This window comes from Anabrus simplex, chromosome 1, assembly GCF_040414725.1.
Source record: "Anabrus simplex isolate iqAnaSimp1 chromosome 1, ASM4041472v1, whole genome shotgun sequence".
Taxonomy (NCBI): Eukaryota; Metazoa; Arthropoda; class Insecta; order Orthoptera; family Tettigoniidae; genus Anabrus; species Anabrus simplex.
Genome location: NC_090265.1, coordinates 237,761,756 through 237,779,975, shown reverse-complemented (window position 1 = coordinate 237,779,975; position 18,220 = coordinate 237,761,756). Strand labels below are relative to the sequence as shown.

The following is an 18,220-nucleotide window of genomic DNA, read 5'->3' as shown; positions in this document are numbered from 1 at the left end:
AGATATTTTTCTAAAAACAAAATTTTTCAAAATTGATGAAGCCTTTGCTCGTTTTTAGAACATTATTGTATTTATAATAAATCATTGTATTGTATGTCTGGCTCCATGGCTAAATGGTTCCCGGGTTCGACTCCCAACAGGGTCGGAAATTTTAACCATAATTGGTTAATTCCCCTGGCATGGGGACTGGGTGTATGTGTCGTCTTAATCATAATTTTATCCTCTTCATGACGCGCAGGTCACCTACGGGCATTAAATCAAAAGACACATCCCGACACTAAAAGCCATACGCCCTTTCATTTCATTTCATTGTATTGTATTGTATTGTATTGTATTGTATTGTATTGTACACTCATATCGTAGGTCTAGTTGCCCCTTTAAAAAGCAAGGATTTTTAAAAATTATAAAACTATTTTTGGTGATTTTTGGGTTCAGAGGTGCTGTTTAAGTGGATAGGGAGTGGTTTTGAATGGATTACTTGTTAATTTTACTTAAAAAAAATAGTTAAGAAGAGTTGCATTCAAGCACACTGTACCTTGTATGCAGATAGTGGTTACATATTTAATCACCATTGCAATTACAGTGTATGAGGTGTTATTTATTTTTAGTTGCAATACAACAAGGTTTACAGGTGAAATTTTCTTTGTTGGAGCATCACAAACAATACAACTAGGTTTGTATGCAGTGGTACAAAGCACTCCAAACGGAGCATGATCTCACACTTTGAGCAGACAAGACTGGATTGCTTTACAGTCTTTTTTGTGCTACAGTGAGTACAGCACCTGTTATTAACTCTCACAGACATATGCTTGTCCTCATTGTTGAATTGCCTTGCTTACAATAAAACTTAATTTGAGTGCAAAAATATCACAAAAAGCAAATATGAGATTATTTTCCCCAATCAGAGTAGCAGTATTGTTATTGTAAGTATTATCTAAGCGGTTCAAATCCCATTTCAGAAATACATCAAGGTTGATTTACCATTTAGTACCTTATTATTTGCCTGAGTACAAATTCATAAAAATTTGGATGTTACCAGTTTAAAAAAAAAAAAAAGTAAATGAAAACATTAATGCAATACCAACTATATATTTCCCTAAAATACTAAATATGCAGTAGTTTAGCTTACCTGTGACTTTTGATGTTGGATGAATGTTGGACGATAATGCACATGTAAATACAGCTCAATAATTTAGTTTCATTCAGCAGTAAAACAGATTCAAAACTATTGTAAGGAAGAAAATGTACTTTTAGCAGTAGACCCAAAACAGATGGTGGTTAAATCCTTATCCACCTTGATCTACATACCCTCCTACCGATTCGCCACAACGGTCTAAATCTTATTATGTCTTCTAACATTGTCTTGATTCATGCCTACAGATGCATCATTCAGCATAATTTGTAGCCAATAAAAGTTAATATATAGAGTTTTATAATATTTAGCCACCATCCTATAAAGAGTTACTAATGTTATAATTTCATTTTTCTTGTTTTTCCACTGAGAAAATATGTTCAACTTCACGTACTCTTTCAGAGATAGTCTCTTCATGTTCTGAATCTGTTATTTTGCATATTATGATAGTGATTTTGTCAGTTAAAGACAGATTGTATGTGTTTTCAATTTCTGAGAGGGAGCATTAATCCACAGGTGGCGGAACAATTCCTGTACCATTGGCGGACATTTCCCATTGTGCTCCCTCCTCCTCTGGCTACTTCAGGTCATGCAACGCACAGCATCAATGAACCTCACGGTGGTGGTCCAGATATTGGTGGTTCTTCCCTCTCCTTGCCCCGTCGTGGCAATAAGCATATCAACATGCGGGATTTGTTTGTGGCACCCACGTTCGATGAGCTGGATGCTGTGGCTGTTGATGCTAAGGGAGAGCCATGCCGCCTCAACAGCAAGCAGCTGGAGTCAATTAGAGAGCGTGGGTAAGTTATGGACTCAAAAAATAGGAAGGAATAGTGTTGCATGCTATCTGTTAATATATATATATATGTGCAAGTTTTCTTGAGTAGTCGGTTCCTGAGCCCTCATTTGCTAGCTTTCAGTCAACTTTGTACGCAGAACTAGTGACTTTGAAATATAGAATGCACTTCAACTGCTCCGACATCTTGTGATTATACTGTAGAGCTTTCAGTCCTGTCATGTTTGCCATGCTAGTACTTAGTATTCTGGTGATAAAAGCATTGCTTTTAGTAGTCCTTTTGAAGTGATGAAGTGAATTAGATAATCACTAACTTACTTTCCATTATTGAGTAATAAGAATTGTTTCAATTTCTTAGGTATTCGGTAAAATGTACAAGCAACAAGCTTGTTAAATTTAGAAATGTTTATAGCAAAGTGAAGTATGAGATTGTCATGTTGATACAAACTCTTCATTTTTGTAGATATAGATTTCAATACATTATCTTGTAACAAAGTTTTCTCATGATAAAATTGCCTTGTATATGGCTGATATCTTGATCTGGTAGTATTTTAAAGGACTTTATGCTGAACATCAGAAATGAAATAGTGTAGCGCATAGTTATGATTTGCTTCATAGATTCCGTCGTGTTACTGTGACGTTTATTAGGACCACAAAATGCATGTAAGACAGGCACAAATATGTACATCACCACACTCCTTTACATTTGCCTGTATTATGTTTTCTCTTCACATGTGTATGTGAAGTAAACTTGCATGTAGGAAGTAAATAGTGTTCCGACTAAGCTTCATTTATTGTTTTTGGCCCCTATTTGTTTCACCCTCTTTGTTGGCAGTAGAACGCCAAAGTGGCACTTTTCTTCCTCCCTTATCACCTACTTCTCGTATAGCCAATGCTCAACAAAGCATGTACGCATAGTATACTATCCATCCAGGTGACCGATTCCCTGTCAATTGTTTACCTTGAATATTTAACAAAGTTGTACAAAAATCAAATAAAGATTTTTTTCTTCTAAATTAAATTAGGGTACAGGGATTATTTGTGTGTATCTAAAGTAACCAGTCATAGCCCTGAAAAAGGTGTGTTCGGGTTTAGTTGTCATTTTGAATATTCATAAATCAATTCCTTGTATTGATGAGGGCATGGCTTATGCTTGTTATGAGCTTTATATAGTTATGAAAGTAAGAAGTTGAGTGCATAGTAAATTGTAACTGTTTAGGATAGTGCTGATAGTAATGTTAAGGCTTATAATTTGTACTTTTGATGTCTGAACGGTTATATTTTAACAATTCTTAGTTGCAAATTCTAACCTGGTGAGGTTTTATAATATGCTAGGATTCTGAATATTAGTTCATGATTGTTGTATCAGTTACTGTGGTAGATATATTCTGCTTTTCTTTAATGTTAGATTAGTTAACTTATTCTTATAGGACAGACTCTCCATTGAAAGTTTTCCTTGTACTCTTCATTCCTAATTAAATATTATTTAGCATTTTATCTTCGATTGCTGACCTCTTGGTTATTTTTCTGATGAAATTATAAAATCCTATATATACCATTGCAAACCGTTCATTTTTGGTGTGTTCAGTTTCATTCCATTTTTTTTTTTTTTGCTTCACTTCGTATCAAGCCTTTTTATTTCTTATTGTAAATTTATCTAAATATATATCTATCAGATGGACACAGCAGCAACTAAAATCCTTGGAATAACAAAGCAGGGATAACAGTTCATTAACGTGTTAGTGGAATGAAGCAAGTCCAACCAGCAGTAAATGCAAAGAAGCAAGCTTTTAAAACCTGGCACCAGATAAGGTTAGTGGAGGATCTACACTAGTACAAACTGCTGAAATTGGCTGCAAAAAGTACTCTGAAAATGAAGAACTGCCTCTATCAAGAACTGCATGACCTGTGGACACACCAGAAGGTGAAAATGTCTATCGCTTGCAAAATCTCGTTGTCGAGCTACCCAGGATAATAGTTCGGAGGATATAGGACATGTACTGCAGATTTTGGAGAATGCTACAACTATCATCCAATCCACCTGCTCTGCCACACAAGGTAAATCTTTGAGATATCTTCAACGTCACTTACTCAGCTTTGTACAAGTTTTCTAAAACCAGTGTGGATATGTTAAGAAGCTCAGCATAACTGATGCAATTCATGCACCTGCCCTCTTGTTGAAAAAGAACAATGAAAGGAATCGGCCTCTACACCTGACATTCCTTGATCGTGAGAAGACATTTAACACGGTACCACATTAGCTCATCTGAAAAGCACTACATGAACATGACATCCCAGAAGCTTATGTGCGATATATTCAGATTCTTTACTGCAGTGTCAGAAGTGTGGTATGTTGTTCATTTGGAACTTTGCCTCCTTTTCATGTCAAGGTTCAAATCCACCCAGGATTAGCACTCTTGCTCCTTGTGTTCATTTTGTGCATGCATACTGTACTTGACAGCTGATATTCAGACACCAACCCATGGACAATCTTGTAGGCTGATGATATGTTTATCATCAATCGAACCTATCGGACTTTAAAAGATCGAATTCTTAACCCCTGTGGTATGTGCGGCACAATGGTGTGCCCACTGGTCTGCTACTTTCACAGCATGTATGGCGCAATGGTCCACCATGACATTTGAAATGCCCACTATGTGGATTTCATATTAGTTATTAGTTTTATTCTGAGATGGCAGGAAGAAGCTACTTTTGGCTATACTTCAAGATATTTATTATTGCCAAGACATGTCGCATATCTTCACAGTATTTTTATTTTTTAACTCTGCACAAGTTTGTTTGTAAACATGGCAGGTCCTGGTGGAGTTGTTAGTGATACAGAAATAGCTAATTTACTGATTAATAATGGAGGGGAAGTAATTCAGAGCATGAGAGTAATACAGAAGATGATAACTTCCAGTGGAGATAGTGATGCTGATAACATAATTCATAATAATACGCTGATAAATGCGAACTCATGGGGTGACTACTACACACAGTCACATTACTGATGTGTAACTGTCCAGGGATAATCAGGTTAGTATATATTTATAATTTCTGTAATACTGCAGTGCTCCCTTCTGCAGAAACTGACACCCATCGATCTCTATTTTCCTCCCACTCACTTAAAATGTCATTTTTATTCTTCACAATTGTTAAACTCCAGGCTGCACCCACAGCGTGTTTTATTTCTAGCCTACTCCCACTGCTGAGTGCATTATCGTATGAATTTTGCTATAATTTCCTAACTGGCAAACATTGTGTTTTCCTGCAGTTTATTTTTTCAGGGAGCTATTCTCACTGAAAGTCATTTTACAGTTTCTGTAGTAAGATGTTTTCTTTTCTTGAGATCTATACATGTTCATACCCCCTATTTATGTTTACTGGGCGATTGAAATGCTGCGGTATTTCTGTCTCAACAATCAGCACATGAAAGTCTCTTCCTGGTCAAGTTTAATTGAACTAGCTGACCTTGACCTTATCATCAGCAACAATCAGAGTTAAGAAGAAGAAGGTAACTTGTGAGTAAACAGTCACTAGTAGCATTCCCAAGCAACTAGAGTTCTCAGAAAGTACACTAATTAGAACACAAGACAACCCTAAAAGGTTTGGAAAGAGCCCTGTACAGAACAATTAACTTAACGGCTACTACAGCATTCCTATGTACGTTTCTTTCATTTTTCCTTGGACACAAAATAGTACAAGCATTCAAAAGGAATTCCATATATTTTCAGAATGATTTTAAGAGCAAGGATGACACAGCCCTGTGTAAAAAGCATGTTCTGGAACGTGTAAAGTGTCCACTTAAGACAAGTGGACAAGATTAATGGTGATTTCCACTGTCCGGAATTCGAGGTGTTCGCTTAAATGAGGCGTATTCAACATGTGTGTTATGTAAAATAAAATCTGTTCCCTGCAAAAAGGTCTGTATAGGGAGTTGTCTACTGAATAAAGGTGTCTGTTAGGGCAGGTTCGACTGTAATAGGAATAATCTTTATTGGGGTAATCACATTAACGAGGTTGTAAAGGAAAATTAAAGATCTCTTTGCATGGTTATGAGGATACTCAGGGGCTGTAGTAAGGATGTAAATGAGAGGGTGTATTAGTCTCTGGCAAGACCCCAATTAGAGTATGGTTCCAGTGTATGGGACCCACACCAAGATTACTTGATACGAGAACTGTAAAAGATCAAAGGAAAGCAGCACGATTTGTTCTGGGTGATATCCGACAACGGAGTACTGTCTTGATTAATAAATTTCATGATGTTCCGTATTGATATCTATAGTATGCCATAGAAAGAAAGAGATCCACCTTATCAATACAAAATTTAATATTGTTATTTAAAACAGGACCGGTTTCGACTTATTACAAGTCATCTTCAGCTGTCATTTACATTCACATTAGAATACATGTTCAAACAGGTGTATCTTACAAATAAACATGTCGTGTTTGATAGACATTAGACAGTATGTCTAGAAGTGAAATTCTGCTTCTTATATCTAAGTTTAAAGGATCAAAAATATTAAAAAGATATCTATCTTTAACACATTAAAAAATTACAACACATGATAAAATTTTTGTTGTTTACACCTGACCTTGAATATAGCATTATCGTTCAAGTTTTACTAATAATAGTTCTTAAAAGGACTTTTATATTGCATTGTTTTTAGTCGACTAAATATGCTTAAATGTAGCCGCATGTGCTTATACAGATACTTCTTATTAGGCTTAGACTTCGTCAAAATGAGTAATGTGAATTCAAAGTTGAAATTACAATAACAAAGTGAAGTGCGTTTGAATTAATATTGAATGACCTCTTCAAATATATACTGTGTAAAATACATTAAAATCAACATAAAACAATGGTACATTTCAATATAAGTTAAAAAGTAAGAGGCAGTCCTGCAAATTTGTAAAACTTCATATGAAGTACTGTTCTTCATGTGTACATGCCAAGTTCAAATGGGGCACTATTGGCCACTATTTGCTTAAAGTCCAATCACTATAAATTTATATTGTCTGGTTGAATATACAGATTGAAGATGAATGTGCTGCTGGGGTTATGAAAGCTGTTGTTGTAGGTGGTTCTTTTTCGGTCTATGATACTTGCTAACTATCTGTAAAAAGTAAATGAAATCAGTTAGAAGCGCATTAGAATGTTAAAGTGTTAAACTTGTGTGTGTCTGTGTGTGTATTGTAGAGATTACTTACTGTCGTGAGATGATTGGGAAGTGTATCGCTTGGCAGCTTGGCGTGTACTATATCGTGAACTTGTGGTATTGGTGTCTGTTCCCGTGAGGGGAATGGAGGGGTGGGGAAGGGGAGTTGCTAATTGTGTAGAGGTGGAGTTAGTTGTGTCTTTCTCCTGCGCTGTGGATTGCGCGTGGTGTTGTTTATTGACTGTTCTCAAATAATAGTTTTTTATAAAAGGGATAATTTTATTAAATAAAATATTGGTTTTTTCTGTGATTTCATTAATATTATAATTAGGGTTGGCATATTGGTCTATTGTTATATATAGTTCTTCAGTAATATTGAGTAAGGGTCCTTTGGGGTTTGTGCTTAATATTATCATATCATTATCTATATTAGTAAAGTTATGTTTGTAATCAACCATGTGTTGTCCTATTGCCGAAAAATGGTTGTGTTTTATGGCATTGACATGTTCGTTGTATCTGATAGTAAAGTTTCTGCCTGTACGTCCTATGTAGCTTGTTAGGCAGTTATTGCAGCGGATACGGTAAACTCCAGAACGAAGGTATTTGTTGTTATTGTTGATAGTTTTTGTGTTATGTATGATGATGTTGCTGTTATGTGTAGTCCTGTAGGCTATTTCAAGGTTATGTTTTTTGAAAATGTTGGTTAACGAATATATGTGCGTGTTATTAAATGTAAAGGTTGCGTAGTTTTTCTTAGGTTTGTCTATTTTTGATAATTTAGTTTTGGGTTTTGATTTGAATTTATGAATGATTGAATTGACTGTATCTTTCTTGTATCCATTTTTTCTTGCTATTTCTCGGATTAAATGTATCTCTTCATTAAAATCTGTTTTTGAAAGCGGTATGTTAAAGGCTCTATACACCATACTGTAATATGCTGCTTTTTTATGGGAGCTAGGATGAATGGAATCTGTTGCTATTGTGTTTATTGTATGGGTAGGCTTGCGATAAATTTTGAAGGATAAATGATTGTCTTGTCTAGTAATGGTCAAATCGAGATAGTTCAGTTTGCAGTTGTTTTCTGATTCTTTTGTAAACTGTATATGTGGGTCTATGGTGTTTAATGTGTCTAACAAAGTGTTGTCATTGGTTAGTCTATTATCGATGATAGCAAATACGTCATCAACAAAACGGCACCAAAAGAATATTCCGTTTATTGTACTGATTGAGTTGTATTCGAGGTGGTCTAAATATATTTCAGCAATTACACCGGAGGCGGGAGAACCCATTGGTAAGCCTAGTTGTTGATAAATTGTGTCATGGAACTTAAAAAAGTTGTTATTGACGGCAAATTCTAAAATTATTACGAATTCCTCGATTTCTAAATTACTTAGTTTACTGTAAGTTTTGAGGTTGGATGAAATTATATCTATAGTTTTTTTAGTGGGGATATTGGGGTACATATTGGTAATGTCATAAGACGCTAAGGAATGGTATCGTTCTAGTTGTAGCTCTTTAGTTTTGTTGCAGAAGTCTACTGAATTGTGTATAGTTTTATTGGCTTGAAATGAATAATGTTTTTTGAGGAATTTTTGGATGAATTGCGATAATTTATATGTAGGACTTGCTCTGTAATTTACTATGGGTCTCATTGGTATGTTGTCCTTATGTATTTTTGGAAGACCTCTTGCATTCGGTAGTTGGGGGTTCATAACTATGAGATTTTGTGCTTCAGTTTCGGTAAGTAGTAGGTGCGTGTTTTTAAGTAGAGTCTTGAGATTTCTTTGTATTATATTTGTAGGGTCCTTGCGTATGATCCGAAATGTGTCGTTATTGAAAACTTCTTTTGTTTTTTGAATGTATACATTTTTGTCAATGACTACTGTGGTGTTGCCTTTGTCTGCTTTAGTTACGACCAGATTGTTTTGTTTTATCTTGTTGTTTAGTCTATTTATCTGTGTTATATTAATTTTTTTATTGTGTGAACTATTTTCTTGTAATTTCTTAATATACTGTGGTAGTCTTTTTGCGATGTCGTGTTTTACTTCATCTCGTAGGTCATATGGAATTTTCTGTAATGCAAGTTCAGTTTCCGCGGTGGTAGTTGTGATATTTTGCAAAACTGAGGTATTACCCCAATTATGTTTCGGACCTTTACTCAAAATTTCAGTTTCTGTTTCATCGAATACTGTATTCGTGAGATTTTTGATCGAAGGATGGAAATTATGTTCAATGTCAGAATTAGGTTGGGATGAGGTAATCTTATTTATATTAGGAATCATGGGTTCCGTTCTTCGTGTCTGTTTTAAAGACTCTAATTTTTTATTAAGGTTGTTTTGTTTTTTTATGGCTAAGTTCTCTATTTTGTCGTTAGTGATACGTTAGTCCTTTTAAGAACTATTATTAGTAAAACTTGAACGATAATGCTATATTCAAGGTCAGGTGTAAACAACAAAAATTTTATCATGTGTTGTAATTTTTTAATGTGGTAAAGATAGATATCTTTTTAATATTTTTGATCCTTTAAACTTAGATATAAGAAGCAGAATTTCACTTCTAGACATACTGTCTAATGTCTATCAAACACGACATGTTTATTTGTAAGATACACCTGTTTGAACATGTATTCTAATGTGAATGTAAATGACAGCTGAAGATGACTTGTAATAAGTCGAAACCGGTCCTGTTTTAAATAACAATATTAAATTTTGTATTGATAAGGTGGATCTCTTTCTTTCTATGGCAACGGAGTACTGTTACGAAAATGTTGCAAATTTTGGCCTGGGAAGACTTGGAAGTAAGGGGACAAGCTGCTCGACTAAGCAGTATCTCATGTTATAAACTTCATTGTTGGTCCGTATTGACAGTAAGATACTTCAAATAAAAAGATTATAATATATTTTTTGACATTAATTGAATTTAATTACTAACATAAAACCTAACCCCGTGGCACTACAGCCCTGAAGGGCCTTGGCCTACCAAGCGACCACTACTCAGCCTGAAGGCCTGCAGATTACGAGGTCAGCACAATGAATCTTTTCGGCCATTATTGTGGGCTTTCTAGACTGGGGTCGCTATCTCACCATCAGATAGCTCCTTAATTCTAATCACGTAGGCTGAGTGGACCTCGAATCAGCCCTCTGATCCAGGTAAGAATCGCTGACCTGGCCGGGAATCGAACTCGGGGCCTCCGGGTAAGAGGCAGGCACGCTACCCCTACAGCACGGGGCCGGCTAATTACTAACATGATTATGATTATGATTATATATTGAAAAGATGGAAACCTTAAGTCTTTTTATTTGAAGTAAGTGGTATGTTTCGAGCAGTCAATGGAGAGGCAGCGTAGAATGACATTAGTTAGACAAATTAGCTTGAAGGGAGTTGTTAAAAGTAGGAAGAATCATAAATGAAGGTAAAGTTGAAATTCAAGAGGACAAATTGGGACAAATACTTATTTGTCAGAAGAGGAATTACAGATTGAAATAATTTACTAAGGGGATTTTTGGTAGATTTCTAACTTCTTTGAAATCATTAGGTAAACAATTGATAAGGTATCTGCCACCTGGGTGACAGCCCTAAATGTAGATCAGATCAGATCAAATCCAAATCAGAATCTCTTTATTTGCAAATGAGGTGTCTACCTCAGTGGCAAATGGTACAATATTAAATTAACAAGAGAAGAAAATTTTCCTATAATACAATATTATAAAATTTATGCTAACAATTTTTTCTATTGAACACACAGCTCATCCTTAATAAATTTATATTGTTTACAAAATTCTACTTACAATGTCTCCTGTACTACTTACAAATATAGTCAACTGATATACAGTATGTGGAATTACTTCAAATGATACTATACAACTGGTATAAGATAAAACTTTACATTTACTAAGTAGCATAACGACCTGTTGCGTCTTAACCAGAGCCCCTTTTGCCACCACTTTTCAGAGTTCCTGAAGGGCTTTCACAGCTACCGTAGCGGTCCCAGGGCCCTCGAAGTCCCCACTGTACTTCAGCCCTACAGGCAGTCCCCTACTTTGGCTGTCCAAACTCCTTAGACCAGGGGATGGAATTAATTTATTCACACACATTTTTTTTAAATTTACAATAACCTGCACTGGTCGTATGCCCTCTAACACTTCATTTATTTTCACTGTTGCAGTTTATTCTCTTCTTGAATATCTGTACAGATTTTGGAAAAGGATCAAACACTACCCCTGGTAAACTGTTCCACTCCTTCACACCCTTCCCAATGAATGAAAATTTACCCCAATCGTTTATGCTAAAATTCCTTCTAATTTTATATTTGTGGTCTGTCCTGCTGATAGTTATTTTTCAACTGAAGCCTCTCACGGATTTCTCCCCATGCTGCTTCTCCTGTATAGCCTCTATATAATCCTATAGGTCTAGTTTTCTCCCTTCTCTTACTTAAAGTTTCCCACCCAAGTTCCTTTACCATTTCTGATACACTACTCTTTCTCCTGAAATCCCCTGTTACAAATATTGCTGCTTTTCTATGCACACGATCTATTTATTTTATTAGGTATTCTTGGTGAGGATCCCAAACACTGTTTGCATATTCCAATAATGGATGAACCATACTTAAGGAACTTTTTTCTTTTAATTCTTTATTGCATCCTTTAAGTAGCCTCATTATGACATGTAACGATCTGTATGCTTTCCCAACAATGTCGTCAACATCACCCTTCCAGTGCAAATTACTTTCAAATCTCACACCTAAGTATTTGCACTTGCCATCTTTTGGGATAACTACCTCATCCAAAGTATATTCAAATTCAGTTTTAAAGCTCCTGTTTGTAAAAGTTGTAACAGTTGATTTGCCTCCATTAACCTTCATATTATTTTCTTCAACCCATTGTTGGATACTTTCAAGTTCCCTTTGTAATTCTGAACATCCTCAATGTTATATATTTCCCTATAAACAATTATGTCATCTGCATACAATCTTATTTTTAATGTTATATTGTTCCCTAAATCATTTGCGTATATTAAGAAAAGTAACGGACCGATTATACTACCCTGTGCAATTCCCTTCCAAACTTTCTCTTCCTGCTATACATTATTTCCTACTTTGACTTTCTGAACCCTTGAATTTAGAAATGCTTTTATCCAACGTGTAACCCTTACGTCCAATCCTATTCCCTTCAATTTCTTTAATAATATTCCATGTTCCACTCTATCAAAGGCTTTGGAAAGATCTATGGCTATGCAATCTAACTGACCTCCTGAATCCAATTGATCTGATATGTCCTGCTGAAATCCCACCAGTTGTGCCTCACAAGAAAATTTCTTTCTAAATCCATACTGGCTCCTCATGAACCAATTTTTATCATCACATATTCCTCAGATGTACTTTGATATTAAACTCTCCAGTACTTTACAAACTATACTGGTCAGGCTGATTTGTCTGTAGTTCTCTGGTTTCCTTTTATCACCCTTTCATTTGTAAATTGGTTTTATTATAGATTCCTTCCATTCCTTTGGTATTACACTATTATTTATGACATAGTCAAAGAGAAATTTTAAATAAGGCACTATGTACCACCCCATTGTCTTTAATACCTCCCCAGTAATTTGATCACTTCCTGCTGCTTTTCCTTGCTGAAGCAGTTGGATTTCTCTGAAAATATCTTCATTTGTGAATGAGAAGCTTCTTGTTTCCCTCTGTGTCTCTCCCTCTCTACCTTCTGTTTCGGTTTCCAACTCCTGACAATCATCTACTGAATCTCTGAATTCCCTACTAAATAGGTTTGTTTTTTCAATATCTGTTAAATAGTGTTCACCCCTTTCTCCCACCATTGTAGGAATTTGGATTCTTTTCCTTTTTGATTCCTGATATATGAATACAGCTTTTTCCATTTCCCTTTGTGGTCATTACCCTCTTGAAGTATGCCATTCATATAATTTTCTTTTGCTTCCTTTTTCACTCTATTCAGGTTCCTCATTAGCTGTTTTCTAGTTTCTGTACTCTCCCTACCCTCTTTGATTTTCCTGTTTACTATTCTACATTTTCTTTTTAATTTTCTTATTTCCCTTGTATAATAAACAGAGTCTGAGGTCATTTTACACTCTTCTCTCCTTCCCAAATGATTCCTTTAAATTTAGCCCAAAGTGTATCCACATTACCCCCTTCACTTATCCAACAACTGAATTATGGGCCGTTGTTATGCAGCTGGTTTGATAGAGGCTAGGAAACATGTGACAGGATTTCAGTTATCCACGTTGCTTAACTCAGCACCTGCTTGAACTGATGACCTCCGTGATTAATACAGAGCTGCGTGCGATGTTGTAAGGACCGCCTGGCCCGTTACAACATATCTGGCAAAATGGATCGGCATGCCTCGGTGATGAGCTGTTTAAGGTGACAAGGACTGGCCAGTTCCTGTGTGTACACCAGTTGTTTTACATGGCCCCACAGAAAAAAATCCAGCGGTGTAAGATCTGGTGGGCCAGGGGACAGGTCCTCCTCTTCCTATCCATTTATCAGGATACGTCGCATGGAGATGGTTCCGGACGACCACTGCCACGTGCGGTGGATCTCCGTCATGTTGAAACCACATCCTGCAGCGGTCAAGGAGTGACACATATTCCGAAAATGGTGGTAGTTTATCTTGGAGAAACTGCAGATAGCGTTGGTTGGTCAGATGGCCCTCAAAGAAATGGGGACCGATGAGGTGATCACCCATGATTTCATGCCCCACTGTACCTGAAAAGCTGTCTGTCGCACCCACTCAGGATTATCCACACTCCAGTAATGCATATTATGGCGATTAACGGTTCCGTTGTTGTGGAATCGTGCTCCGTCCATAAATAAGTCGCTAGGAAAGCAGGATCAGTGTCCACCTGCTGTAGGATCCATTGACAAAACACCACCTGGGCATCGAAATCATGACCATGGAGCTCTTGGTGAAAGTGCAGATGGTATGGGTGAAACCGGTGGGTATGCAATATCCGCATAACAGACTCTCGGCTGATGTTCATCTCCTATACAATGGATAGCGTCAGACATGACCTCTTCATTGTCAGCAGACGTCACGGGATGATCTCGAACAGGCCGTGTCCTTCCCAAGGATGCAGTATCCCGCAGGTGTCTTTCCATACTCCGAACTGTCATGCCCGTCGGTTGTCGTCTATCCAGATAGCGTTCTTGGTACAGGCCTTGTGCCTGGTATGCATTCTGTCTAGCTTCTCGATAGATAAGTAACATATCCACATACTCGCCCTGGAATACATCTCAAGGCTGTGAATAACTTCGAAAGAGGGGGGTTCGCGCAGCTACATACTTACCTGCTATCGGATATTGTTATCGTTCCAATGGGGCATACTTTGGTCTACGAAGCTTGGAATATGTACGATGTAGCTAACTGGCCACAGACCATCATATCCTCATCCTCGTCCAACCCAATAGACATAATAGAAGCTAAAAATGTGTTAAAAACATAATGAAGGAACGAATGAAAAACAAGATACGGTATATGACGGAAATAACAAACAATTCAATATATACACATTTCCATTATTAGATGGAGTAATAATCAACTCGTTTCAGACATCTTCAGTGAAAACGTTAACATTTTTACATAATTGAAGTTAAAAAGTGTGTTGAAACCTATAAAGAAAAAATGAATACAAATGAGATAAGACTGAGACAAACAATCAGTGTATATAGTGAGGTTGTGGACCTCTTATTCTAAAAAATTTGTAGTTTGATTCAATTAAAAAGCAGGACAAAATCACTGTGTTACAGAATTGAGAGTCTGTCTCTGTAGAGTCACCATCACAAATAGACAAGAGGGGAGCAAAAAAACTTGAGAATCTCAGTTTGAGAGGAAATACGTGCCAGGTGGAATGTATGTGATACAGTGATGGGAAACCGCCAATGAAGTTCAAATTTTAGAGTAGTGGCAGTCTCGAAAGGTCCGATCTTCTCACTTTCAGCAGTCCCGTCCTCAATGGTTCTCAAGGTGTGATTGCCTTATTTTAAAAAGTCAGGAGGGCAGTGAAAAAATTGAGAAGCTGTGTTGGAGAAGATAACAGATACCTAGTAAACTGTATGAGACCATAGTGTAAACCGTCCATGAAGTTCCAATCTGTAATGGAAAAAATTAGGTTGTATGAGAAGCTTGAGCTGATAAGTAAAAAATAAGTGTGAAGAAACTATTTAAACTTACTTATTAAGTAGTTTCCTCTCAAGATGGCCATATTTTCTCAAAGTTAACGGTCCCGTTCTTACGATCGTGTCTATTGTTGGCTCAGCTGTGATTGCGAGGATGGGAGGAGTGAAGGGTGAAGGGGATGGGAGGGTACAGTGCTGGTGGGAAGAGGGGGGAGTGGTGGTGAGTTGGAGAGATGGAGGCAAGGTTTGTTTTTATTGTAGGAGTTCTGACAAATATATGGAATGAATATTTGAAGTAGAATATTGCAGAACACAGCGGTTTCAGTAGAACTTTCATCAACAGAATCATCAATAGATATAAGAACAGACCCAAGACTACCCTAGAAAAAACTTCTGCTCCTAAAGAGAAGTTTTTTTTTGCTAGTGGCTTTACATCATACCAACACAGATAGGTCTTATGGCGACGATGGAATAGGAAAGGGCTAGGAGTTGGAAGGAAGTGGCCATGGCCTTAATTAAGGTACAGCCCCAGCATTTGCCTGGTGTGAAAATGGGAAACCACGGAAAACCATCTTCAGGGCTGCCGGCAGTGGGATTTGAACCCACTGTCTCCCAGATAGAAGCTCACAGCTGCGCGCCACTAACCGCACGGCCAACTCGCCCGGTAAGAGAAGTTTTCTACTTTCACATTCAATAATAGTAACATTTACCAAATTTCTAATATCTTTAAAAAACACAACATTGAAATAACGTTTAGAACCTTCCGCACCAACTCCAGACTCATTTTCAATCCACACAGTGTCAACAGTAATAATAGATATTTGAACTTCGGAGTTTACAAATTAGAATGCCAATCCTGTAATTCCAGCTATGTTGATTTTGTTATAAGATACGCCGAACATCTCAATGCTCTCAAATGTAATTGTTTTTCATCTATGAGTGAACATCATAAGGAATCCAGTCATGAATACACATCAATAGATAAAGATCTTAAAATCTTGCATTATGAGCAAAAAGCACCTTGCTCAACGTTTTCGGGAGCATCCACATAAATATAGATCAGTTTATAAACCTCTCTCATAATTTAAATGAAATCAACGAAAAAAAAAAAATTCTACTTGAAACATTCATTCCATATATTTGTCAGAACTTCTACAATGAAAACAAACCCCACCTCCACCTCTCCACCCCTGCAACTCACCACCACTCCTCCTCCCCACCAGACCTGCATCCACCGGGCGAGTTGGCCGTGCGCGTAGAGGCGCGCGGCTGTGAGCTTGCATCCGGGAGATAGTAGGTTCGAATCCCACTATCGGCAGCCCTGAAGATGGTTTTCCGTGGTTTCCCATTTTCACACCAGGCAAATGCTGGGGCTGTACCTTAATTAAGGCCACGGCCGCTTCCTTCCAACTCCTAGGCCTTTCCTATCCCATCGTCGCCATAAGACCTATCTGTGTCGGTGCGACGTAAAGCCCCTAGCAAAAAAAAAAAAAGACCTGCATCCCCCCTCCCCCCATCTCCTTCACCCTTCACTCCTCCTATTCTCGCAAACACAGCTGAGCCAACAATAGACACGATTGTAAGAATAAGACCGTTAACTTTGAGAAAGTCAGACTGTTTCAATAGGACAATCTCTTAATAAGTAAGTTTAAATAGTTTCTTCACACTTATTTTTTATTTTTTACTTATCAGCCCAAGCTTCTCATACAACCTCATTTCTTCCATTACAGATTGGAACTTCATCAACGGTTTCCACTATGGTTTCATACAGTTTACCAGGCATCTATTATCTTCTCTAACACAGGTTCTCAATTTTTTCGCTGCCCTCCTGACTTTTTAAAATGAGGCAAACACACCTAGCCAACATTGGAAACAATCATTGAGAACGGGACCGCTAACATTGAGAAGATCAGGACTTCCGAGATTGCTACTATTCTAAAATTTGAACTTCAATGGCAGTTTCCCAGCACGTGTCACATACATTTCACCTGACACGTGTTTCCTCTCAAACTTAGGTTCTCAAGTTTTTTGCTCCCCTCTTGACTATTCATGATGGTGACTCTACAGAGACAGACTGTCAATTCTGAATTTTTAACACAGTGATTTAGTCCTGTTTTTAAATTGTATTGCGCAGCAAAATGTTTAGATTAAGTGGTCCACAACCTCACTATACACACTTATTGTTTGTTTCAGTCTTCTCATTTGTTTTTACTTTTTTCTTCATAGGTTTCAACACACTTTTTAACTTCAATTGTGTAAAAATGTTAACTTTTTCACTGAAGATGTCTCATACGAGTTGATTATTACTCCATCTAATGATGGAAATGTGCATATATTGAATTGTTTCTTATTTCCGTCATGTATGTTTTGTTTTTCATTTGTTCCTTCATCATGTTTTAAACACATTTTTAGCTTCTGTTATGTAAATAAGTTTAACCCCCTTTTTTCACTGAAGATGGCTCAAATGAGTCTAAACATGTTTAACTTTTATTACTCTATCTAATGATGGAGATATGTGTGTATTGTATAGGAGGACACATTAAATTTTCCTTTATAAATTGTGTTGAATCTCGCAATGCACACTACTGTATTGCTTCCCATCTGCACAGCTGATACTGTGCGTTCCTTAGTCACACACTCACATCTGTACTCCATTCGCTAGAAGAGAATCTGATCATTTCTGTGTACCCCATGCGTTTTCCTTGGGAATTTTGAATGCTAACATTGTGTTGCAAATTCGGTGCACTACATCGCAGGACAGAAGAGATATGAACCAGTTATCTCTGGCAATTAACTAAAGGGTGTAGGAAAAAATGGATGACGATCATCTCTTATATTATTGGGTTTATTATGCCCATATATTTTCCGTAACTTATTTTCAGACACCCTGCACATCTGCAGTCATTCTCCTCTCAGACAACTGTCAAACGCCAAAATTTGCTTCAAACTCAGAAACAGGAACATTCTTGTCAGTATAACCAGCTCTTAATCCA

At 37.0% G+C, this 18,220-nt stretch overlaps 1 protein-coding gene across 1 annotated transcript in view; it reads left to right on the top strand.

The window, feature by feature from the left end:
* LOC136886224 (uncharacterized) overlaps nucleotides 1-18,220 on the top strand; it is a 905,658-nt gene that overhangs the window by 612,921 nt on the left and 274,517 nt on the right. Inside the window, exon 6 of the mRNA XM_068231034.1 lies at nucleotides 1,649-1,932. Coding sequence (XP_068087135.1) covers nucleotides 1,649-1,932 — 284 coding nt within the window. The remainder of the gene's footprint in view (nucleotides 1-1,648; nucleotides 1,933-18,220) is intronic.